Source organism: Anabrus simplex, chromosome 3 (assembly GCF_040414725.1).
Source record: "Anabrus simplex isolate iqAnaSimp1 chromosome 3, ASM4041472v1, whole genome shotgun sequence".
Classification (NCBI taxonomy): Eukaryota; Metazoa; Arthropoda; class Insecta; order Orthoptera; family Tettigoniidae; genus Anabrus; species Anabrus simplex.
The window spans coordinates 84,304,049-84,329,858 of record NC_090267.1 but is presented as its reverse complement, the minus strand read 5'-3'; the positions used below and the strand labels follow the sequence as shown (position 1 = coordinate 84,329,858).

At 37.4% G+C, this 25,810-nt stretch overlaps 1 protein-coding gene across 3 annotated transcripts in view; it reads left to right on the top strand.

The window, feature by feature from the left end:
- LOC136867037 (venom allergen 5) overlaps positions 1-25,810 on the top strand; it is a 106,487-nt gene that overhangs the window by 21,826 nt on the left and 58,851 nt on the right. For all 3 annotated transcript variants that reach the window (XM_067144134.2, XM_067144136.2, XM_067144135.2), the window contains exon 3: positions 1,127-1,268. Coding sequence is in view for 1 of the 3 variants with exons in the window: in XM_067144136.2 (XP_067000237.1) it covers positions 1,127-1,268 (142 nt within the window). In the remaining 2 variants the exon portion in view is untranslated. The remainder of the gene's footprint in view (positions 1-1,126; positions 1,269-25,810) is intronic.

Sequence of the window (25,810 nt, the reverse complement as noted above, 5' to 3'; positions counted from 1 at the left end):
TTTATTCATTATCTGCTCGGGCAGATCCCAGAAATTATTGATTTCTTGCAGAGATTTTGTTAGGAAATGTTTTTTTATTGGTAGAGGATGAGTATTTATGATGGTGTAAAGTATGTTTGTGGTTTATAAAGTTAGAATTGCAATTCTCGGTGAGATGAATTTAAAATCAATTATTGAATCTATTATTTTAGCTGTTAATACAGATAAATAATTAAATTTATATCATCTAATGCTATATAATTGTATGGCTATGTTGGAAAAATTATGGTAATATAAATCTAAACTTCCAGGAAAATAAAAAAAATTTAAACTGGAAAACTTCAAAAATTGGTTGGTTTGACCTCACTTCCAGTAAGTATTTGATCACTCTGAATTCATTCTATAGCCATGTGCTGAAATTCATTACCAATGTAGGTTGTACTTTCTAAATCAGTTTCTGTATCACTTAGGATTTGCAATCAATATCAAGTTAACAGTCCCCGTTTTCTTAATTAGTTTCCTGAGAGTATTTTATTAGATATTCTATTGAGAAGTTTACCAAACTTAGAAGTTCCTTTTCTATTAAGCTGTAGCCTATTTTTACCAAACTCCATGTGTCTAAAGCCATATTATATCCTATACTTCCCACTTCAAGACTGAAGATATCATCCAGGAATGGTCCCCTAAATGAATGTGGATTTCTGCCACTGAAGAAGTTGGAAGCAGAAATTAAGTCATCAGGGACTGACAAGAATTGTATTAGAAGAACTAAAATCAGTGAGGAAGGAGCAAACTTATATGAAGATGGCAGTATATGAAGATATTGAGTTTATCCATGATCTTTTGTGATTTTATGTTTATCATTGTTTCACCTTTCTGTTGTTGCTTCCCACATTGGCCAGTAATTGTGTCTATCCTCATGCATGTTCTTATTCTCGCTCCTAGCTTTCTACTTTTGATTTGCATGTTACATTATATTTGTACCTGTGTTTCCTCCTTTTTTTGTTCCATATTACTGTACCAAGAGTGGAACAGCAGCTACTTCACCAAGAGTTTGACAGTTGAATCACTGTCAGAAAACCTACATTAACTATTGTGTTTCCTGACATTATATCTAATTTGGAGGTGATTGCTTATTTGGTTTCAGAACGATTCCATGTTGGGCAGAATATGGCTCAAGAAGGAGATATGGAACTAAAATTCGAGGCTAATCATGCTGACCTTATCAACATGTGGTACGATGAAGTTGTATATGTAGACAGTTCACTTGTGGATTCATACACTGGAAAGTAAGTCAATTCTATTATATTCTGTTGCCTAAAACTGCCTCATTATTCTCTGAAGCCCATTAAGCCATTTCCTGAGGCATAGCACCAAGGCCATACCCTGGGAACAGGTTAGGGGAGTTCAAATCCCCTCCAAAATAAAAATGAACTTGACAAACCACACACCGGTTTTGAAATACAATAAATGAGAACTATTACAAAAACAAGTATTTGCAAGAAATAAACAACTGAATTAAGCCTATAACATCTGTGCCATCTTTAACACATTTGTGGCCGCTGACGACACGTGTGACATGACTTCACTTTCACTTAGTGCTGATGACGACACACATACGTCATACTCCGTGCCAAATATTAAAGCTCATATTTCTGCTAGTACGTATCTTTTTCTTTTTCTTTTTTTTTTTTTTTTTTCGGCTATTGGTTTTAGATTGCACCAACACAGATAGGTCTTATGGCAACGATGGGATAGGAAAGGACTAGGAGTGGGAAGGAAGTGGCCCCAGCATTTACCTGATGTGAAAATGGGAAATCACAGAAAACAATCGTCAGGGCCACCGACAGTGGGGCTCGAACCCACTATCTCCCGGATGCAAGCTCACAGCTGTACGCCCCTAACCGTATGGTCAACTCATCCGGTGGGTACATATGTAAACATATGTAAACAAACGGACCTCTGATCTGAGCAATGTTAAGCTGTTGTTGAAGATATCCTCCAACTAGGCATCAGGTTCATTGGTTAGTTACTATCTCAATATAATTATTAAATTAATGTAGTAATGGTCCACCTTTCAATACTATAATATGTAATATTCTAAATTACATTAATTAGGGACTAGTTTCAACTGGGGCTGGCCATCTTCAGCCTTAATATAAAACATCTAATAACTAAACAAATGTACATGCACACAATTGACATAAAACAATTGATTAAAAACTGGGATGGAATTATGATTAAATTTGAAAATAAACTAGGTTCTAACATCTTGAGTATGCTCATCATTGAGACTATTTCAAGTATTAATTTATATACACAGAACTGATCCCGTAGTTCATCACCAAATCTATTTGAGTGGTGTTAGCCATATGCAATACATTGGACACTGCTGTAAATAACCACTAGCTGACGGGGAACTGTTAGATGTTGTTTCATCCTCAATCAAAGTAATAAAATGAGATGCTCTCATGGTGCTTGTTAAATCATGCTGAAATGTTGTTGGACATTGTTAGGATGGCACATGAAGATGTGATTAACACAGATACATTGTGTCTAGTATAAAATTTGCAATTCATTGTGGTGCCCATTAAGTTAACCGGATAAATTAGATAAAATTAAATTAATGAATTGAATGAGAGAATGTGTTAGTTAGACGGCATAGGTTAAATGAGACCTCTCTATTCAGCATGAGGTGTGTGGTCTATTGTTGTGTGTGCTTCAGACTAACTGTTGTGAGATTCAAATGAAAAGGACGGGGAGGGGAAGGTCCTGAAGGAGAGGGTGGTGGGGAAGAGGGTGGGGTGGGGAGGAGGGGGATTAAGGCGGGGCTGAAGGATGTGGGGAAAGGATGGTTGTTGAAGAAAGGTGCTGTGAATATTATGAAAAACTGAATTATGATTTGTTGGTTTGACATTACTGAAAATGGGAATTAGAAGGTCAAAAAGGATATTAGGCTTTTCTGAAATTTCATTAAGGTTATGATTTGTGTTGAAATATTGATCTAAATGTATGAAGCAGCTTTCGGTAGTGTTAAGGAAGAGTCCTTTGTTGATGATTTTGAGAATTTCCATATCTTGTATTATGTCTGTGAATTTGTGCTTATAGTCATGCATATGCTATCCTACAGCAGAAAATTTATTGTATTTCAGGGCATTGACATGTTCTGAGTACCTTATATTAAAATTTCTCCCGGCCTGTCTGATGTAAGAAGAATTACAACTGTTGCAAATGATCTTGTATACTCCTGATTTTGAATAACTATTGAACTCGTTTATGGATGTGGCATTATGTAAGACTTGTGCATTCCTATTGTTTGTTTTGAAAGCTACTTTTACTCGTGCTTTTTAAAGATGTTGGTGACTTGGTAGATTTGTTCGTTGAAGGTAAAGATAGAAAGAGAGGAGTTGTTTTTCTTATCTTTTTTCAAGGTGGTAGAGGGGCGTTATTTATATTTATTGATTATTTTTTTCTATGAAGAAACTGTTGTATCCATTGGATTTAGCGATATTATGAATAGTGTTCAACTCATTTTTGAGGTCTCTTTTAGACATTGGAACACTGAAGGCTCGCTATACCATGCTGTTGTATGCTGCTCGTTTGGAATTCGGGGGTGTGAAGAATCTTGACAGATTGTGGCGACTGTTTGGGTGGGTTTTCTGAAAATCTTATATCTTAAGTAGCTTGGGTGTCTGATAATAGTTAGGTATAAAAAAATTATTTTCTGTTCAATGTCGGATTCAAGTGTGAATTTTATTTGTGGTTCGATGTTATTTAGTTTAATGAGAGTGGTAGCTGCGTTTGTAATGCTCTCATCCATAATTACTTCATGTGCCGTCCCAACAATGTCCAACATTTCAGCATGATTTAACAATCACCACAAGAGCATCTCATTTTATTACTTTGATTGAGGATGAAACAACATCTAACAGTTCCCCATCAGCTAGTGGTTATTTACAGCAGTGTCCAATGGATTGTATATGGCTAACACCACTCAAATAGATCTGGTGATGAACTACGGGATCAACATTTACCAGTTCCATTTACTATTGAAATACTGTATTAATGATCAGCAGTATTAGAACTAACAGTTCTGTGTATATAAATTAATACTTGAAATAGTCTCAATGATGAGCATACTCAAGATGTTAGAACCTAGTATATTTTCAAATTTAATCATAATTCCATCCCAGTTTTTAATGTTAATTTGTATATATTTGTTTCATTAGTTTTATGTCAATTGTGTGCATGTACATTTGTTTAGTTATTAGATGTTTTACATTAAGGCTGAAGATGGCCAGCCCCAGCTGAAACTAGTCCCTAATTAATGTAATTTAGAATATTACATATTTTAGTATTGAAAGGTGGACCATTACTACATTAATTAATAATTATATGCTACTTAAAATTCAATACGGATCAGAACCATGAAGTTCATAACCTATGATAGTCACTATCTCTGTAGTCATTACAATTCGGCATAATTTTCTGCAATGTCAACAGAGAACAGTGAGGCTGCATGGTCCTCTAAGTGGAAGAAACACCAAATTGTAGGCTCCCAAAATCTATCACACTGCCTACAGGAACACATTTTCACATAATGCCAGTAAAAGTGTGGCTAAGGGGAATGGGCGTAGATCGCAGAAGCCGTGCAAGCAGTGTTAGAAAGGGACTGTGTGCTCTACTGTAGAGTGTGTCCAGGACAGCCAGGCTTATGTATTGAGCAATATCTCATGAAATTCTGCAAAAGACAGAAGTAATTGACTCCAAACAATGCCATATCTAACTGTATTCGTTGCAGCACTCTGTTAGAGGCTACTGCATTGACTACGTCTATTATACAGTGATTGTTCACACAGGAATAACATGGATTTTACCACATAGCATTTTTGCCAGATAATGCTGCATCAAATGGCACTGCATGCCAAAAGCTCATCGGTAGTACCACTGACACACCGTGTGCATTATGGCTCCCATGCACAGAAATATTATTGAAATAATTCAAATTATAATCTAAAACACATAAATAAACTCCATTAAGCAAAAAGAAAAGGGATTATGGTACCATAGTAACAGTTAGCAATATCCCAGCAGCCATGAACGTGTTAAATGTTTCTCTCTAAATATAGTTAACAAATTTTGGTGAGCTATATGGATCGTTTGTTTTTAATGTTCTTAATTAATTTTGCACCTTTGTTAAATTATTTCCTCTCCACACAAAATTCTTCATTCTAAAATGGTTTGCTTGAGCATTTTATTAGCGTCGTACAAATAAAGAGAATGGGAAATGTAGGAACAAGAAGGGACATACGATAACATAGAACAACATAATGACATGTCAGTATGGGAAGAGGGACCAACAGAAAGAGGACACAAGGACAAACATGTTCCTATCTCTCTAAACATGATTTGTCTTTAATATTATAAATGCTGAAATAGACAACTCATAACTTTGAATGGTTATAAGCCTAAAATTTATTACAATTTTTGTCTACTTGTTACAAGTTCATGGAGATCATGTTTCAACTTTACTTAAGAGATTCTAATATTTTTCTGACTGATGTGGATTAAGCCCTGTTTTATGGTAGGATGCTCTTCATGATACCAACCCTATGTGGAGAGACATATTCACTGCGTGTTTATGTGGTTATTATTGTGTGGAGGTGACTTGAATGAAGGCAATTACAAATACCCTGTCCTTGAGCTGGAGGAATTAACCAAATGTGATTAAAATCCCATCTGCCCAGGAATCAGTCTTGGGGCCCTTTGAAATTATGTCCACTATGCTGACAATTCAGCCAAGGAGGCAGGCTTAAAACATTTTCCATAGACGATAATAAGGAATTCAAATAACTGTTTTTGTTTTTGTAAACAAAATATTCTGCTTTTAGTCTCCAATTTTACAGTGCCCTACTCAAATTCAGGGGCTGCCTAGCTGAGGCATTAAAGGTGTGCTTAATTCACTGAGGTGGATGTGGGTTTGATTACCTGTCAGGAAGTCGAAAATTTAAGAAATGGGATTTCTACTTCTGGAGGTGCACATGGTCCTGAGGTTTACTCAGCCTCCCCCAAAAATGAGCACCAGGTTAATTCCTGGGTACAAAGGTGGCTGGGCTTAGAGCTAACCACTCTAACCCACCAAGGGCCGAGGTTACGGATTGTGGAAGCCTTTACCCTCTACCCTTCCCAGGGCCTTCACTGCCTGTACAGAGATGACTTTGCTTTACTTCCTACTAGACTTCATCCTGAATAATTTTTACACATTCAAGCTTTTAAATGAAAATTAAGTATTTTTAAACAGGTCATGGTGATCCTAAAAATACATTTCGTCATTTCAAATTTTCTTTAGATTAATTGTAAAATCTTTACCTACGTCAACATGTTAACAGAAGGCCATACACTGATTCAGAAGTTTGAAAATCAAGGCTCGCAATGAGAACCTCTAGCTGGAGGAAAACTCAGTGATGTTACACAAATTCAGAGCCATAGAAATTTGTGCAAAAACCCAACAGATGTTGGACATGTTTTACCTAGCATACTAATTTTATTTCTTTATGTTTTCCCCACTTAAAGCGTCATGTGTGCAGTAAACAAAATGGAAAAATGTAAGAAAGTTAGTCGGTGTAAAGTCATGTTTAGGCAAGCCATGTCTCACTATCGCATCATTCTGACTGCTGATTAACTTGTTAATCGTTAATAGTGGTAGTTTAATTGTGATGTACGTCTACTCTTTCATTGGCTTAGATGGGTTGGCCACATCCAGCATATGAATGATAGCAGACTGCATAAACAACATCTCTACATGAGATTGGTCATGGCAAAAGGCCTCAAGGTACGCCTTTGAAACGTTATAAAGACCAGCTTAAGAAGGCTATGTATAGCACCAACATTAATGCTAACACATGGGCAACAACTGCACAAAACTGTGTTCTTTGGAGCAAAGCTAGTGGAGAAAATGTCTCACTGTTTGAGCAGGCATGTTGCAGACAAGAAACTGAAACCCATGAAAAGCGGAAACTACATCAGATCCAACTGCATCCTCCACCTACCTTTAGATGTGACCTGTGTAGCTGCATGTTTCATGCAAAGATTGGCTTGATCAGTTATCAGCGACATCTCCACAGAACCAACAGACTTTAAGAAGAATCGCAGGAGAAAAACGTATTCTTGGAAATGAGTAGCGGCCGGTGACATTGATGTCCACTCTTTAGTCCTGTTCCCTGATATGGGATGGAGGATGAGGTGAGATGAAGTCATACAGCATTATTTTATGGATGGATGCCCTTCCTGACGCCAACCTAAGTGGAGGAGCTAATGAAGATGAAATAAATGATGGTAAATGAAATTGGGTAAGGAAGTGGAAGGAATCATCTGTGGCCTGTGAATAGGAACTGTCCCGGCATTTGCCTGGAAATGAAAATGGTAAACCATAGAAAACCATTCTCAGGACAGCTGATGGTGTAGTTCAAACCCATTCATCTTCCGAATGCAGAACTTTGCTCCATACACATAGTGCATTAAAAAGCACGGCCATTCCGCTTGGAATAGTTCGATCATGATCTCAAACATCACTGACACATCCGCAAGTTTCATGAAAATTTTGTTATAATTCAATAGTACTAAATGAAAGATATTTTGATTCTAAATAACTTTACAGAATTTGAAAATCATCATCATTATTAATGTACCACTCCAATCGCCCAGGCGTGATTAACAAGCTTCCTCCACTCCTTTCTGTCCTTCCACTTTTCCTGCTCCATTACTTCTGCCACATCCAATCCAGCTTCTCTAATGTCCTTCCAAATCTGATCCATCCACCTTCTTCTCGGTCTTCCAACTGGTCTCTTTCCCTTAACTTCTCTTTCCAATTCCCTTCTTGCAACCCATTCCTTTCCCATTCTTTTTACATGTCCGAACAATCTCAGTCTTTCTTTCTGTATGTTCTGTACTAATGGTTCTATATTTAGCTCTTCATGGATTTTAATATTTTGAATTCTCCCTCTTCTTGTCTTTTAAACTAATGTTCTTAAAAATTTCATATCTACTGTTTGGATCTTACTATCTTTCCTCTTATTAGTTACCAGTGTTTCCAGTCCATATGTTACAATTGGTATGAAATACTGTTTATATAATGTTAAATTCGTTCTCTTGGGTACTTTGTCATCCTATAAAAGCTCTCTGACTATGATAAAATGTTGTACCTTTACTTAGTCTGTTATTAATTTCAGGGTTGATTTCATTACTTCCATTAATAATGCTACCCAGATATGTAACTGTTCTATATTCTCTGAATGTTCTCCGTCTATGTTCACTGGGCTTTTCTTCTTCTCTTTTCCACAGTACATGACTACAGTTTTCTTTTTACTAATTGCCATTCCAAACTCCTTTGGATTTTCATTCCAAATGTACAGTCTCCTTTGTACTTCCTTTTCTCCCTTTCCCTAAATCACCATATTATCTGCAAATACCAAAGCATTCACTTCATCACTACTGATACTCTGTTTTACACGTTTTATGATTTCGTCCATTAATATAATAAACAAAAAGGTGACAGTGCACTTCCTTGCTTGAGACCTCTTTTCGTATAAAATGTTTCAGAGTCAACACTCCCCACATGTACACTGCTTTTACTCTCACAATACAACATTTTTATCATACATACAAACATACATACATACATACATACATATATTATCATCTGGTATTTTGCATAGATATCTGTTCAAACTATCGCAAAGATAATAATTTACTAAATTAAATAAAACAATACACCTGTAAACTTCAATTTAAAAAGAAGTTAAAGAGATTACACGGAAATTTCACTGGATAATTACGGTACTTAACAGTTTTTGGATTGTTGACGATTGTTGATACCGTACATTCCGGCGAGATCAAAGAGTACGGGCTACATGCATATGGTAGTTGTGTAAACAAATACAAAATCAATACATTACTTTATTCCGATAATTTGTAGCCTAAGGTCCCAGCATACTTTGTACTGTACTTTGCACTTTCGTTCATACATCGATTAAAAGTTAATAATTAAATTCCTATAGGGCCTATCATAATAATATTGCAGTTCAAGCCCTCAGCGTAGTTTTGACAGAAATTATTGTAGACAACCTCTTATTTTTCAGCATTTAAGGACACTTATATTCTCTGTCCCGCATAGTAGGGAAAATAATAGTAATCTACCAGCGGTAAAATTCATATAAACTTAACCACATTTCAGTTTAGAATTGTAGTGCAGGTACGGTATATTTAGATAGTACAGTATCTTACCTACTGTATTCATGTGTATCTTTGTGTGTGTATCTATTAGAGCATATTACTAATAATAATCTGTCTAAGTATTTAGCTTTGTTGGTAATCTTTGAGTACAGTAGTTCGTGCAAATTTCAAACTTGCAATTTCAATTTCTGTTTGTGCTTAGTAGTGACATACGGTACCGATTTTGTAATTAGTATATGTCAGAACGTAGTTTAAAATTATTGTAGTGTACTGTAGAGTAGTATACGAGTAATATCTTATTACAAATTAGCGTGCTTATGTTATTATTGTAAAATTTTTGTGTACTATAGTGGAAGTATCGGTAGAAACTCTCTTACTAAAATTCTGTTGTTGTAATTAGGAGAGGCTTAACTGCAGTATAGAACTGTGTAATTTTTTGTATTCCTTTCGGTTTTCAGTAATTAACAGTAGTGTTTATCTGTTAGGGTGTTGTAGGATAAAAATAGAATACAATTAAGTAGTATTATAGTGTAGTAGTATATTAATTACCTAATTGTAATTATCCTAGACAATATTTCTTTTACTTTTTTTTTTTCTTTGCACAAAAACAAGTCATTTTATTTTTCCTTTTCTTTCATTTTTTCCATAAGAATGGCTAAAGAGTGCAAGTGTAGGAATTGTGGGTGTGGCGAGGCATTGAGGGGTATGAGGGAGGAGTTGGAGGGTTGAGGGAGATAATTAGGATTCTCACAGAAGACAGGACAGAAGGTAGGCCTCCCTCAAACAATGTACAGGTTACAGCAGATGAAAATAAGGGATGGGAAGGAAAGGGGGTAACTGTAGAAGACAGGTCGTCTAGTGTTCTAAGGGGAAGGAGTTTGCAGGCTAAGGGCTCTATTCAGGATCAGAATTCAGGACAGGTGTCTGTGCGAAATCGGTACGAGCCACTCCAGGTAGAGCAACAGAGGAAAGATGAGGAACAGGGAACTGTTCCTGAGATGTGTGGAAGTAGGAGGAAGAGAAAAGGTAGGAAAGGGAAATGTAGAGTAGAGGATAGGAAAAGACAGGTGGAACAGGGTTATGGGAGGGAGAATAGGGAGGAGGAAGTAGCTTCTGCAGCTATCAGGAAAGATAGGCCTGACCAGCAAGGGAGGGGATCAAAGGAGGTGGGTAGGGTTGAGCCTCTGGTCATGAGGGATTCCATCATTAGACACGTGGGGAAAGTGTGTGGAGGAAAGGGAACCAGGGTAGAGTGTTATCCAGAAATTAGGTTGAAGCAGATGATGAGAAAAGTAGAAGAGAAGGGGGAGGGGAAAGAGAAGGTGGTAGTGTTTCACGTTGGTACCAACAACGCAAGGGAAGCTAATATAAGTACCAACATAGTTGGGGATGTGTGAGATCTGGTAAATGCAGCATGGGTGAAGTTTAAGAAAGCGGAGATTATTATTAGTGGAATACTGTGTCAGAGGGATACTGACTGGAGGGTGATTGGGGATTTAAATGAGACTATGCAGTAAGTATGTGGGAAGCTGGGAGAAGGCAGGTGCCAGATATGGAGAGAAACAATAAATTCAACCATTTTTGGTCTGCAATTGGTCTGTATTAACTAAGCTCATAAAAAATACCATGGGTAGTCGCTGGGTCCACCCTGTCAATATTCATCACAAAACTCACTAGTTTACACAACCACCATTCCCACATGCCTCAAGAAATGGGCTGCTCTCTCCATCGGCAAACCTCACATCACAAAACAAAAGTCCTTACATTCCAAGATCCATCAACCCAACTCACACAAGAAACACAAATAACCAAAAAACAAACAAATACAAAAACACACACTCACACTCTCTTCCTTATCAATGCCTATCCAAATAGCAATAATAGTTGCTTTTTAAATTACTTCCTCAACAATATCAACAAACATAACAACTATTAATGCTATTTGGACAAGCATTATTAAGGAAACCCTCTAGTGTGTGTGTTAAAATATTTTTTTTTATGACTACAACTATTTGTGCTCCAAGTGCAAGCCAGGCTAACAGATCCCAGAATGTGAGGAACTCTGCCCCATGTTGCCAAGTTTGCTGATGAAGAGAGTGGCCCATCTCTCGAAACATGCATGAACAATAATTGTGTAAAGCAACAAACTTTATTAAAAATATTGACAGGGCTGACCCAACAACTATCCATGGTAGTTTTGAAGATACAGGCATTATGCTGGATGTTTGAGACGTGGCGCTGCATCATCAAGAGTTTCCTGTGAATCCCGAAAGCATTTGAACCAGTCTTAAATGCATTTTCTGTTTACGGCTTCTGTTCTGTACACTTGCACCAACATCACATGTGTCTCCATCACCCATTTTGCCAATTTTGTAACAACACGTGATGTGTATGCGTTGCTTCATTGCACTGGACACTACTCTTTACACGCACTATGTTCGACTGGCCGCAGCAGACTAACCAGCTTCAGCTACATGTGTGCTTCTTGAGATGTCTCTCTATTGACATGCTCATGTACGTAGTGTTACCGCACATTGCTATTGATTTATTGGTCCATTCACCGTACTTTAGACACACCTTGTATTAATAATACCTCATGCTCTGCCTAGGATTCTCAACTTCCTATTACATTTTCAATGATATGAATTATTACATGAAAAAAGTGTATATATATCCAATATATGGACTGTATTGAAATAACTTATTTATCTATCAAGACAGAATATTTTTAACATTGCCATTTCTACTTAAGTTAAAGCTTGAACCAAGTTTAGTCTGCATTATCTTGCTTTAACTAATTGCTTCCCATCATATTCTCTTTTATTGTTACAGAATTTTGAATATATTGTACTTTTCCATCAAGCATTCCCTGTTTGCTTCAGTCAAATAAATTTAATCCAGAAATCATTTTTAATAGTAGCTTGATGATTTATAGAAACATGAAAGTTGGGATCTGATGGTTGTGCTATTAAATAGCTGATTAATATATGATATTGTACATGAAAAAGATGTCCATACCTGACTCCAGTACAATATACCACTTTGTTTTGAACTGGTCTCTATCATTCCTCTCTAAGAAGTGTTTACTACACAGACTGTATTGGCTGAGTTTCTTAGTTCATTACTAGAGAAGGACAGTTTACTGATGAAGTAAACAGTAGTGTTGGCTACTGAATGCATGATTCGAAGCAGTGTATCGATTCATTCAAGTGTCCGAGTGAATCGATTCACAGGAACAGCGAGCTCACGGCACACAATTCAGCTTACTCCCAGCGGACACATGATACACACGGCTCCTTATCGGCTCACTGGACATGCGGGGAGCCGAGCTTCCGCTGCAGCGAGACATACAGTGAGCCATGGCACACCGAAAGAATCGTGAACGAGCCGGCTCAGTGAGACACAAGATACGCACGGCTCCTTATCGGCTCACTGCAGCGAGACATACAGTGAGCCATGCTACACTGAAAGAATCGTATGCTATAATGGACTCTCGAATACCCATTTGCATTCACTGTCCTCTTCTTACAGGGAGGTTTAAATAATAGATGGATTTATTTGCAGTGTTAAAAGGGTAGTCACAACATAATTCTGAAGTAGCTAGTAAGTAGGTAGGCTATTAGGTTATACTATTTATTAGTTTAATGAATCTTAGTATTATAACTTAGTTGACTTTTGACAATTAAACTCGACTCTAGCCTGTCCTATGACTATGAGTCATGCTCATGACCACTCAAAAGTACCTGTTTTATATTGGGAAGAACGGCTCAGTATTCTCTCGGTTCATATGTCACATCGTTGCACAAGACTTCAATCATATGTGGACAGATGCAATAACAGTATGTTGAATCAGAAAACCAGCGAGCTACTGTACATCTCGGGTAGCCTATACAAAATACGATTAAAAAAATCCTCAGCTGATAGAAAAATACTGAGCGAGTTGTCGTGCGGTTAATATCGCGTGGCTATACGCTTGCATTCGGGGGATGGTGGGTTCGAATCCCACCGTCGGCAGCCGTTAAGATGGTTTTCCGTAGTTTCCCCATTTTTACACCAGGAAATGCTGGGAATGTACCTTAATTCAGGCCATGGCTGCTACCTTCCTAATCCTAACGTTTCCCACCCTGCGTCGCCGGAAACCTTCGATGTATTAGAGTAACTAGCATTTTTTCTAAAAAAGGAGTTCATAGTATGAAGACCAGATGGCAGCTGCGAGCACTGAATGCTGTTGCTGCAGTCTTACCAGCACATACTACACAGATGCAGTAGGAGCGGTGACCAATGAGCCGTGAATCGGATCACTGTATCGATTCAATAACGTGAACGGAATCAAATGAATTGATTCAGTAAAATGAATCAAATGTCCCATCACTAGTAAACAGAGATATGCATGATTTAGAAACAATCAAATATAGCAGCATCGTGGGTTTATTAGCCGAGGAGGTACCCAAATATGCTTAGAGATGGCAGGGGCTGTTCTCTCAACTCTTCTGGTGAGGGAAATCCCTGCGGTATCTTGCTGAGTTTGTTCTCCTGTTTGTGGGAGTTACGTAATAGATAAGCTGTGTGATGCAGTTTTCTCGCGTGCATACTTTTTATGTATTTTTGCAGTTTTCCAGTAAAATGGCATTGCAAAAACAGATCAGTGATACAGACATAGTGTCAGTATTGATGATACAGTCAAAGAAGTGTCTGATTTTAGTGAATGTGGTCTGAGGATGAAAATTCATCTGCAGCTCGTCTGAATAGAATGACGACAGAAGTGATGCTGACACAGATAGCGATAGAGCGGACTACTGGATGGGTGTGAGTAATAGCGACCCTGGGCCAACAAATGTTATTCCCATTCATAATATTGATTAAGGGCCAATATTACCATCACACTTTAATACTGATACACCCCCAGTAGGATATTTTCATCTATTTTTTGATGACGAAATATTTTATGATATTCTCAGTGAAACTAAATTACATGGGGAAAAAAGGAAAATACAAGCAACACGGACCACAAATAAAAGCAGAAATTGGCATCACCCAACATTGCGTGACATAAAGGCATTTATTGGTGTCATCATCAACATGGGGCTTCACCCCTTGCCAGATGTCAAACTATTTTTCAACAGCCTGGATTAACAAAATGCAATTTTTTAGTGATGTTTACCCCCGGGATGAGTTTTTACTTATTTTCTGGAATCTTCACTTTGCTCATGAGGAAGGAAATATGCCTCTGAAGAAGGGTGAACACATACAGGGTGTTCTAGAGAAAATTAGGAAAAAATGTATGTTATTTTATCAACCAGGTCCTGACATTTCTGTGGATGAAAGTACATTTAGTTTCAAAGGAAGAGTTTTATTCAAGATTTATAACCCGAACAAACCTACAAAATTTGGGTTGAAAGTTTTTGCTCTTTCTGACAGTACCAACGGTTACCTATATAATTTCATTCCTTATGTGGGAAAATCTGACCTTGAAAAAAACACTTTTGAAGACAACTCAGGTTGTGAAAAGCCTGTGCTCATCCCTCATAAAAAATGTCAGTATTCCACCCTCAGGTTACCATATCTATACTGACCATTATAACACCTCACCAGAGCTAGTTAACAAACTACTAGGAATGGGTATGGTCACAACTGGTACTATTATGCCCTCCTGAAGAGGCATGCCAGATAATCTCAAATCTGGCAATGTAAAGAAAATGAAAAGGAGGGGACATACTGTAATCAGCTACCAGAAAAATGAAATTGCGTGGAAAGATAAGCACGTAGTGACCATGCTGAATACCTCTCACAATGGTGATAAAATTTCAGTCACGGAAGTTGCCTCTAAATATCCCAACCAGCCACCTGTCTCCAAGCCCGATGTAGTACTAGACTACACTAAAAGCATGGGTGGGGTTGACAGAACTGACCACTATATTGCAGGATACCTACTTATGAGACACTCATGTAAGTGGTACAGAAAGATGTTCTTTTGGCTACTTGAAGTATGTATAGTCAATTCATTCTTGCTATACACTAGGGTGCAAAACCAAGGTGGTAAAAACCCCATGAGTCATAAGAAGTTCAGGAGATGTTTGGTGGAGTCCCTTAGTATAGGAAAGGGTAGGTTTCTGCAAGTCACTTCCTAAATGGAATACCACACTCCATAGACCAAGGCGGTGTCAAGTCCCTCACTTGTGCTGTGTGTAGGGCTCAAGGTCAATGCAAGTGCACTGTATATTTTTGCAAAACTTGCACTTCAAAGTGCTTCAAGGTATAGCTACCACACTCAACATGAGTTTTGAGGATCCATCACCTTGACACTTATAAATTTAGGGTATTATTTGTGTACAGCGTAGGTTCAACTGCTATGACTATTTTCTGACAGATTTTTTTCACTTTTTGTTGGACAAAGACAAAAAATTAAACCACAATATCATTGAAAGTAGTTTTTTTGTACATATATTTCATAATAGCAGACTACAGTGTACTTCAAGTTAACCACTGTCACGTGATAAAGTGGAATGTGCCTTGTGCCGTTCTTCCAATGAAAAAATGATTTTATGATCTTTATTTTGCCTTCAAACCACTTCAAATTTGGATTTCCACTCCTAAACAAGGTATGTGGTATATTTTCATGGTTTTAGTAAATTTCCTAAAATTCTGCATGCATTTTTATTTTTTTTATTTTCTTTGCTGCCTAAGGCCATAAATGACTGCTGCCCGTGAAGGGTTAGTGCCATAAACATAAAGCATAATGCTCTAATTAATATTTCATTTAATAGATAAGAAAGAGGCTTTTCAACAGTTTCAGTATGAAACTACCTTGCATTATGCTTCTTTTCTGCTGCATGGAAATAAATTATGAGTGAGCATTCAAACGAAAAAGCAAGTAGACTATTCATCTTGCTGTGTGGAGTCTGAAGGAATGATGAGTTCCATTTGTGACAATGCAAAGTAGTTCAGTGCCATACTTTGCCACTATTACTATCTGTCTCCAGTAGGCATGGTTAGAATTATATTAAACGCATTGATAGTGATGACAAGCCATATTTCAGGTTTCATAATTTATTTTTGTGGCTTGTTGACATATCATCAATACATAACATTTATCTTAGCAGCTGGTTGGCAACTACTCTCTATCTCACAGAGCTTGAGACTCAATATTGTAACAGGTTGACAGGTAAATAAATGAAATGAAATGGCGTATGGCTTTTAGTGCCGGGAGTGTCCAAGGACAAGTTTGGCTCGCCAGATGCAGGTCTTTTGATTTGACTCCCGTAGGCGACCTGCGTGTCGTGATGAGGATGAAATGATGATGAGGACAACACATACACCCAGCCCCCGTGCCAGCAAAATTAACCAATTATGGTTAAAATTCCTAACCCTGCTGGGAATCGAACCCGGGGCCCCTGTGACCAAAGGCCAGCACACTAACCATTTAGCCATGGAGCTGAACAGGTAAATAAATATTCAACTGGTAGCTTCTACACTATGATTTATTCATTTTAATAACAAACACTTACACAAGTACTCAGTACACTCGTTAGTGCTCTCTCTTATTATCTCTGTTCACTTGCACTAGCAGTACATTCTAAAAAGTATGTGACACATCTCTCTCTCTCTCTCTCTCTCTCTCTCTCCTCTCTCTCCCTCTGTACAGTTCACTGTGCTCTATATTCCAATATCGGCTGCACACTTTACAGTTTGCGTGCGCATAAACACAGTCTTACATCCATACCCAGGATAGTCTTCGTTCTTCATGGTCCCATGTCGCTGCTCTGCTGCATAGCTGGACTACTCATATCTGCCATCAGTATGACACACAACAGCACTCAGTGGTCCACAGTCAATAACAGGACTGGACCATATCGCTCTCAGGCTGAGCTCAAACTGAACCGGCTCATGTCCGACTGCCGCCTTTATATAGGAAGACTAAATGTTATAGAATGCTCCAGAATTTGGGGACGTCCCGAGGCCTCACATTGTAGAAAACTCTAGATTAATCGTCTTATAATTTCCACTCGGTCTCAAGCTGCTACTACGAGTGGATGAAGAGGGGGCTGGCCTTGCACTAGACTTGTCCACAAGTAGCGTGCAAATTCGCATGGCTGATGCTAAAACCATTACAATATAAACACAATTCTGACCATGTTCATATAGTGCTAATGACTTTTGCAAAAAGATTCACGACTTCATCCTGTGTTATACTACATATTACAAGTTGAAAAATCAACCTAACAAATATATACTTTATACTATTTATAATATAATACGGAGTTAAGGTGGATAAGCTGTCGCTTATGATTGTTGGTGTTTAAATTATCTGATAAATTTGATAAATATATACTTATATAAGATTTAAGTAGTATTTGGCTACTTGACAATTTTAGAGATGGTACCATTCCAGTGCCCAGTATATTCCATGTGCAAACTAGATTACAGAGAAAACATATCACCTGAGCAGCAGTGTCACATCCATTATTTGTAAGGAACACAGTTCAAGTTCATCAGCTAATTTCAAGCAGTTAAATAACATATAAAAATGAAATGTCAACAATATATCAAAGGAGTTTATCATGGTTTTATGGCTTAATAGCCTAGAACAGAGGTGCTCACACTGGGCATCCATCCCATGGGTGCCCAGCACTGGAAGCAGGCAATGAGCATATTATGCTATTCAATCACAGTGACGTTGTGGTTACGTCAAAGGCCATGACGGTTGGGCGAAGTTCTCCCGGTCACTCTTGATCACTGCAGTGATCCCGAAAGAAAGAGGGCAGAAATCCATGTCATTTCAATTTATGCTGTAAGAAATAAGTTATGTTAATTGCAGTTTATGTTTCTTGACCTGATACAGTAAAGAGTTAGGCCTACAACCTCGAATATGTTTATAATGAACGTAATGAATTACAATTTTTACTATTGCATTTCAAGGGGTGTTTTAGAAATATTTCTAATTTAATACGGAGTTAAGGTGGATAAGCTTTGGCTTGTGATTGTTGGGGTTTACATTATCTGATAAACTCACCAACAATCCAATCATGCTTACTGGGAATAAAATCAGTAAGGATATTTATTTGAAGGCATACTGTACATCTATCTGGTGGATACATTTACATTGTTTTTGAACTTTAATCTTAATAATAATACTTTATTAATGGTAATACCATTTTACATAACAGTAGAGAAGAATAAACAAAAAAAACATACTAAAAAGAAAGTTCAATGGAGTATAAGCAGAAAAATATGTACAGATATATACACAGGTTATATTACAAGTAAGCACAGGAAAGTAATAGTCAATTCTGGAGATTATATAAGTGATTTCTAAATTTTGACAATGAGCAATTAAATATATCAATATCCACTTTATTTAGAGATCTTGACAGTCGTTCAATTGGCCCATTGAATGCATAGTTAGTTCTGTGCCAATTTGTAGACAATGTATTCTTGAACCTTGTGCGTCTGTCTGGTACATGTATGTTAATTTTTGCAAGGAGTTGTGGACAATTCACCAAGGAATGAAGCAATTTAAAAATGAAGAGTGTATCCAATAATTCACAGCGTTGTGACAGGCTATGCAGATTTAAGGACTGTTGTAGGGATGTATAATCAACATTATCATATGAGAATCCTGCTCTAAATGAATATAGACGAAGAAATTTATGTTGTACTGAATCTAATCTATGGATAGGGGTTTGATGAGAAGGGTTCCATACAGGTGTACAGTATTCTAGTATAGGCCATACCATAGACACATACAGCAATCGACAGGTAGCTAAGTTTGAAAATTCTCTAGAATATCTAGTAATGCAACCCAATCTTTGAAATGCTTTCTTACAAACATTTTCAATATGTTCATTAAACAATAGATTATAAGTGAATAAAACACCAAGGTCATTTTGTGAAACAGGAGTTAGAATGTTATTATTACTAAATTTGTACTGAAATGATATTTTCTTCTTGTTTTTAAAAAATGATATTATTTTACATTTCTCACGATTAAGTTTCAACCCATTTTGAACACAGTACTTTTCCAGATGATGTAAAACTTCTTGAAGTTTTAAACAATCAAGTGGACAATTAATTTGCATAAAAAGTTTTGCATTGTCAGCAAACAAAAGCAATTCAGAATTCTTAAGTATATTTTTAATGTCATTTATGTAGAGAGTAAAAAGTAAGGGTGCAAGGTGAGACCTTTGAGGAACTCCACTGGTAACAATAATAGGCGCAGAAAAATGATTCCTTATTTTAACAATCTGCAGGCGATTTTTAAGATACGATTCAAACCATGAGAGGAGAGGCCCATTAATTCCCTAGCCCATTAGTTTTTGCAGCAAGATATTGTGGTCGACAGTGTCAAAAGCTTTTGAGAAGTCTGTGTAAATGCAGTCCACTTGGGAGTGGTTCTCTATTGCATCCAAGAGGAACTGATAGAATAAAAGAAGATTGCTACAGGTTGACTGTCCTGAAAAGAATCCATGTTGCTCATCAGTGATGATGTTTCTAAAGAGAGGTGTGATTTTGTCAAGAATTATTGAGTCAAAAATTTTGGAAATATGAGAAGAAATTATGACTGGTCCATGTTGTTTTATGTCAGTAATTCACCATTTTTAAAAACTGGACTAACAAATCCTTTCTTCCATTCCACTGGAAAAACGCCTTGGTTTAATGATAAGTTGAATAGATAAAAGAGTGAAAATAAATGAGCAGTAGTTGAGCAGGTAAGTTGAAGCACCATAAGGTCCTACAGTTGTCTTTAATTCCAGAGATATCAGTTTGTTGTAAATTTCTGCCTTACTAATGTTTATAACTGATAGATTGACAGAGAAAGGATAATCATATGACATACCTACTACTACTATTCTGATCAGAAGAATAAACAGATGAAAAGTGGTTAGCAAAAAGATTGACAATATTTTCTCCAGTATCTGCTGTAACTTCATTAAGATACATTGTTGAAGGAATATTATTACATGACCTTTTAGAACTTAGATATTGCCAGAATTTCTGTGGATTGGAAGTAATACTTTGTTCACAATTGGAGACATACATTGTATAGCAAGATTTAGATTCAGACTTGGATAGTAAATATCTATGTCCCCACTCATGATGAAAAACTCCCTTGCCATTTAGAGGTAGCTATTATCATCAGACTCCTGTTAAGTTTTAAGTAATATTTTCAGAAATTCGGTGAACAGGGAAAGTCACACAACACTACAACACTGTGCAAAATCAAACGGTAAATTTGTTGAATTCTGTAATTATATTACTTTTTGCTTAATTAATAACAGGAATTTTACTTTTATTAAATGGAAATACTGTCATTCTCACCCAAGGAATTGCAAATTGTAGCTTGTATGCTTAAACCCTGTAGGCTACCTTTGTAGATTGTAACAAAACATTATAACATGTCAGTTTTCTTCGAATGAATAAATATAATTAAGACACTGTTTATATTGAGCACAATATACATCAAATATAAGCATAAGCATTTCACTGAGTAGTTGAGGTGAGCTTCATAATCACAATCAAATGTCACTACTCCCTTCCCTGCAAAGTGTATTCGCTCTCTCGCTTCACAATGATGTATGCTTGCTATGTAAGCTGCCCGCATTTACGTCACTCTGGGCTAGCCTCAACGGATGCCCTGCTGAGCACCTCTGGCCTAGAAGATACCTGCTTGACACTGGATTTTTTCTGTTCATTATACAACGATAAAGGCTCGCATGTGAATTTACTTATTTATTATAACTTCCCTAATTATAAGATTGCCACTAGGACAAGGTATATTTCATTTTTGAATACACATCCTACCATCACTGTGTAACAGGTTATAAAAATTACTAGCTAATAAATCATATTATCAATGAATATGAAATATCTTTCACATACAACATAAACAGGAACTAAAAAACAAAGAGAACACAACACATGATACTACTGACTGTATAAATAAAGCATTTTCATCATATTTTATTGATTCCATACAAGAATAATTATTCTTGAAAGTGACTTCAAAGTCACAAGCATACCTGAGTATTACTTTGCTTCATACTCATTAGTTTTGTAACAGGAAGAAATTAGATTTAGTAAATTCAAGTACGATAAGGTGAAGAATTGAATATATTTCATTCAGGTTATTTAAATTTTTGCTATGAGTGTGCACAGAGGCAGACCAAGGGAAGAGCTAAGTGGGGCTTTAATATCTCCCTCCCCCTTCCTAGTTACATTTGAAAGCATAGCGTATAAAAGAGAAAGTGCGATTACTTCTCTGCGCACCCATACACACCCACTGCCTGTGTCGGAGACCACGACATCTGGCCGAAACTATGGTATGGTGGTTGCTAGCTGATTTAGATGATAATACACGTACTCCATATTGCATACAGAAGTTGTTTATTTTCAACTTTCATTAATTTGCAAATGTTCATGTGACATTACCTTGATTGAAAATAATGCTTCAGACCTCCATATAGAATAAAACTAAGGCAATCTGAAAGTTATTGCTTATTGTTTATGCATTTTCAACAACTGAATCTATTACAAACACCAGCTCATCACTCAAAAATTTCAAGATTTTTAAGTAATAATAGTGATGAATAAATTTTACCTCTACTGCCCTCTTCAAAAAGGCTAGATTTGGTGAGATACCGCTCAAGTTGATAACACTAGGTATGGCACTCTGGCGATATAATTACTGATAATGTATTTTGTGTAGTGTGCTCTTTCATTGTTAGCATGGTATATAATGAGTTTCTATATTTTGTGAGTACATTATTTTTTAACATAAGAAATTTCATTTTTTGAACTGAGAATTACAATGAATTTGGTGAGCGATTTACAATAATAAAATATCTTGTGTTTTAAAACATTTTTACACCTTAATTCAACTACAGTTCATAAACTGCGGAGTCATCTTAAAATAATCGTGAATATTGCTGAATAAAATTTGGGTATGGTAGAATTCTTCTATATCTAAGGCCTATGAGGTGGAAACATATAAATAACTCCTTAAGATGTAAATAGGAACTATGTTTCTCAGTTCAAACGTGGTACCCCATACTGCCATAGACTGATCGTAATGTAAATAACGTGCAGTAAACAATGAACAGCTCGAGTCAGATATGCATACCAAATTTATTGAGCTTACTACTGTATGTCCACAGGGACATGTATCAACTTGAGAACTGTTATTCAGCATTCCGTACATGTTTGACTCGCAAGTCTTTAACTTGTTCAATAAGGTTTTATTATGTGTTATTGTTTTAATGTACACTAGATTTCATAGGGTTTTTATATCATGCACAATTCAATATCTATCATGAGTTTTATATAATTTGCCTATTTTCTGATTTCTTTGTACAGCTAAGGATGACGCAAAAAATGCGTCGAAACTAGTACTGAATATAATTAGAATGTTGTAATTACATCTATAAACAACATTATTATTGTATTGAACAGGTGGACATTAAAAGTTTATTCATTGCACATTCTTATTGCTATCAAGAATGGCGTCTGTGGTGTAGAAATCTAAATCGATTTCTCTCCTCTTGGCTATTCTTCCTTCTATATGGTCGATATAGCTTTTTGTGGATGGCAGTGATAGTTGTAACCTTAGATCTTCTACATAGAAGGATTCTTTAGCTAGTTCATAAACCAGCGTTGATGGCGCAAATTCCCCCACTCTCAATACATGCTTTAAAAATCAACTCTTTACACTCTCAATTTTTGCCAGGTCCTTAATCGACAAGTGTTCCCAAACTACCTGTAAGCCGTAAGTTGCTATGGGGGATATGGTTGTCTTGAAAAGGGTCATTGCTGTGGCCAGGGACAGGTGTGTTATATTCTTGATATTATAAATTGCTCATATTGCAGCTACTGTTCTCTCTTGTACATGATGTCGGAAAGATTACACTGTGGTTTGCAGGATTATTCCTAGATACCTAAATTTATGAACTGTTTCTAGTGGTTGCCCATTCACGTAGAGTGTGTCTTTCATTGAGGTTTTTCCTCCCTTCCTAAAAGTCATCTGAACTGTGTCTTATTCAGGTTAATTTCAAGGTGATTCATTTTCACCCATTTCTCGAGCTCTGTTAGTGTCTTTTGCATTTCCTTGTTCGTTTTCACGCCCCTAGAGAGTGACGCTCTCACTTGGGCCGGGAGATGTGAAGAGAGCAGTGCGATGTGACTGAATGAAGAGGATGAGTCAGCAATGTGAATATTTACTGAGAAGAGATGATGGGGTCTCTTGGTTATGGAGATGGGAAGAATGGACGTTTATATGGGAGTGCTTAAATGGAAGTTGTGGGGAAGGGTGAGGTGGTAAAGGGTGGAGGCGATATGATACAGTATAGTTGTGAGTTGTCGGAGATGTTTGAGTGTTGGCAGCGGTGGGAAGGAGATATTAAATGGGGGAGATGGCGGACGGACGTTGTGGGGTGGTTGAAAAGGAGGATGATCAGGCCGGGTGTGGCGACATTGTGGGGTGAGGGGTTGTTTAGTTTGTGGAGAGGAACGAGAGGGTTCAACGTTATGGAGACGACCGTAGATGGAGGCACCGGTGACGATGAGATGGTCGACGGCTGTTGCAGTGGGTAGCTGTAGGCGCACTAAGTATGTTGGGCCCATGGCGTTGAAGATCCAAAATGCCCTCTGGACTGGTATGGCGTGAAGGCGTAGCTGGCGTTAGACTTCTGCTATGGAGATGCATGGGTCGACGTCGCGAACGACGCAACTGAAGATTGTGTTGGTATCTAATGTTGATGGCGGTGATGCTGGTTGACGGGCAGCCAATGCTGATGCGGCTGGAGTTGACGGTGTCGTAGATGGTGGCTGTGCAGACGAAGAGACAGGTGGTGAACGGCGGTGCAAAAAGCGAGAAGGTGGTACACTGATCTGAGGAAAAGTTTGTGGCACGGAGAAAGATGAGCACATAAGTGGTGTAGGATGGCATGATGTAATAGTCGTCATAGGATGAGAGGAAAAGGTGAGGGCGGAAGTCGTTGTGGTGGTAGTGGTGGTGGTCGTCATTGTTGAGCGTAATAGGGAGGCTGACATCCAACTAAGAGTCGGCCGTTATGGTGATTCAGGTCGATGGGAGCTGTTATTATAGATGTGAAGAAGCTACCCAGCTGATCAAAAGACCCTGGAAGTGCTGCTACGAAGATACGTCCACGTACAGCGAGGTTTTGAGAGTTTGTGTGCCGCGTGCATTTCCTCTCTGTTCTGGGAACCTATTACCATGTCATCTGCATATAATATAAGTGAAGTTCTTGGAGTTGTCTTAGTGATATCAGTAATGTCTGCCGTTCATTTGTATGATGGGTTCTGAAGTAGTGACGCCATCCTCTATAACAACTGTGTTGAACCTCAAAATGTTTTCCAACGATGTTGTTAACTGATTATTCACTCCAGTCATGTTTTTAACTTTTTCCATTATGATTTGTCTGTCTAAGAGGTCAAACGCTTTCTTATAGTCAATGAAGATGGCATAGTAATTGCCCTTTCTCAGGGCCTCTTCTATTTCTCCAAGCAAGCAACTAACTGCCTGTATAGTGCTTCTCTCTCAAGTGAATCCAAACTAGCAGTCCAGTATATTTGCCTCTTCTTCCAGTCTGTTTGCTATTATCTTCATGTAGATCTTGAAGGGAATATTCTCCAGTGCCACTCCTCTGTATGAGTCCGTTGGGTGCAAAATATGTCTTCTCCTCCTTCTTGTTTTACAAGTGTGAAGCCTTCATCCATCATCATGTCAAGCATTAGTACTTGGGATTTTGGCCATCTCTGTTTCAAGTTCTTCCTAGAATCTTTCTCTGTTTTTTGGGCTTTTTTATTATTGTCATAATTTGTTGGTGCATGGACATTAATAAAGGTGTAGCTTTTGTTGGTGTATTTGTTTAAAGTCATAAGTTTATTGTTGATGGGTTTCATATCTTTTATGGATTCTAAAACATTTTGTCTACAATGAAGGCCATGCCAAATACTGCTGCTTCCTTGACAATTTTCTTGTTTGTTCCACTTTTGAAGATTCTGTAATTATTGCAGTCTATTGTTTCACAGTAGTCTGTGAAACGTGTTTCATTATTATTATTATTAATTCAAAACAAACTGCACACATGACCAAAAGAGGGGAATATGCAGTTGCTAGTGATAGCTAGCATGACTTTGTATCCTTCGCATGTATACAGTAATCTAATATACAGGGGCATCAGGGGTGGCAGAGGATGGAATGCATTATGGCCTTGTAATTTTTTGGTGCTCTTTGTCTCTGTCAACCTGAGTTGTAGGAAGACCAAAGAATTTAATTAATTAATTTGTAATATTGTGGACTACTGTATAGTTTAACCTGATAAATAAGAATCTTTGTGTCTGGAATTATGTGAGTTAGCCCCACTTAATAAAATTCCTGGTGACGTCCCTATTATAGGAACTCACTAAATTCTTTGAAGAATTCTTCTTCATATTATTTATGGATGAAAATGTTTAATATTGAATGGCTAATGCAATTTGGTGCCTTTGCTAGCAGGACCTAGTGTTTACAGTGCACTATGTCTTCTGGTATAGGCTAGAGCAATTTTGTTACTTTCATTGATCTGGCTCAGCTTTACTCCTCGGC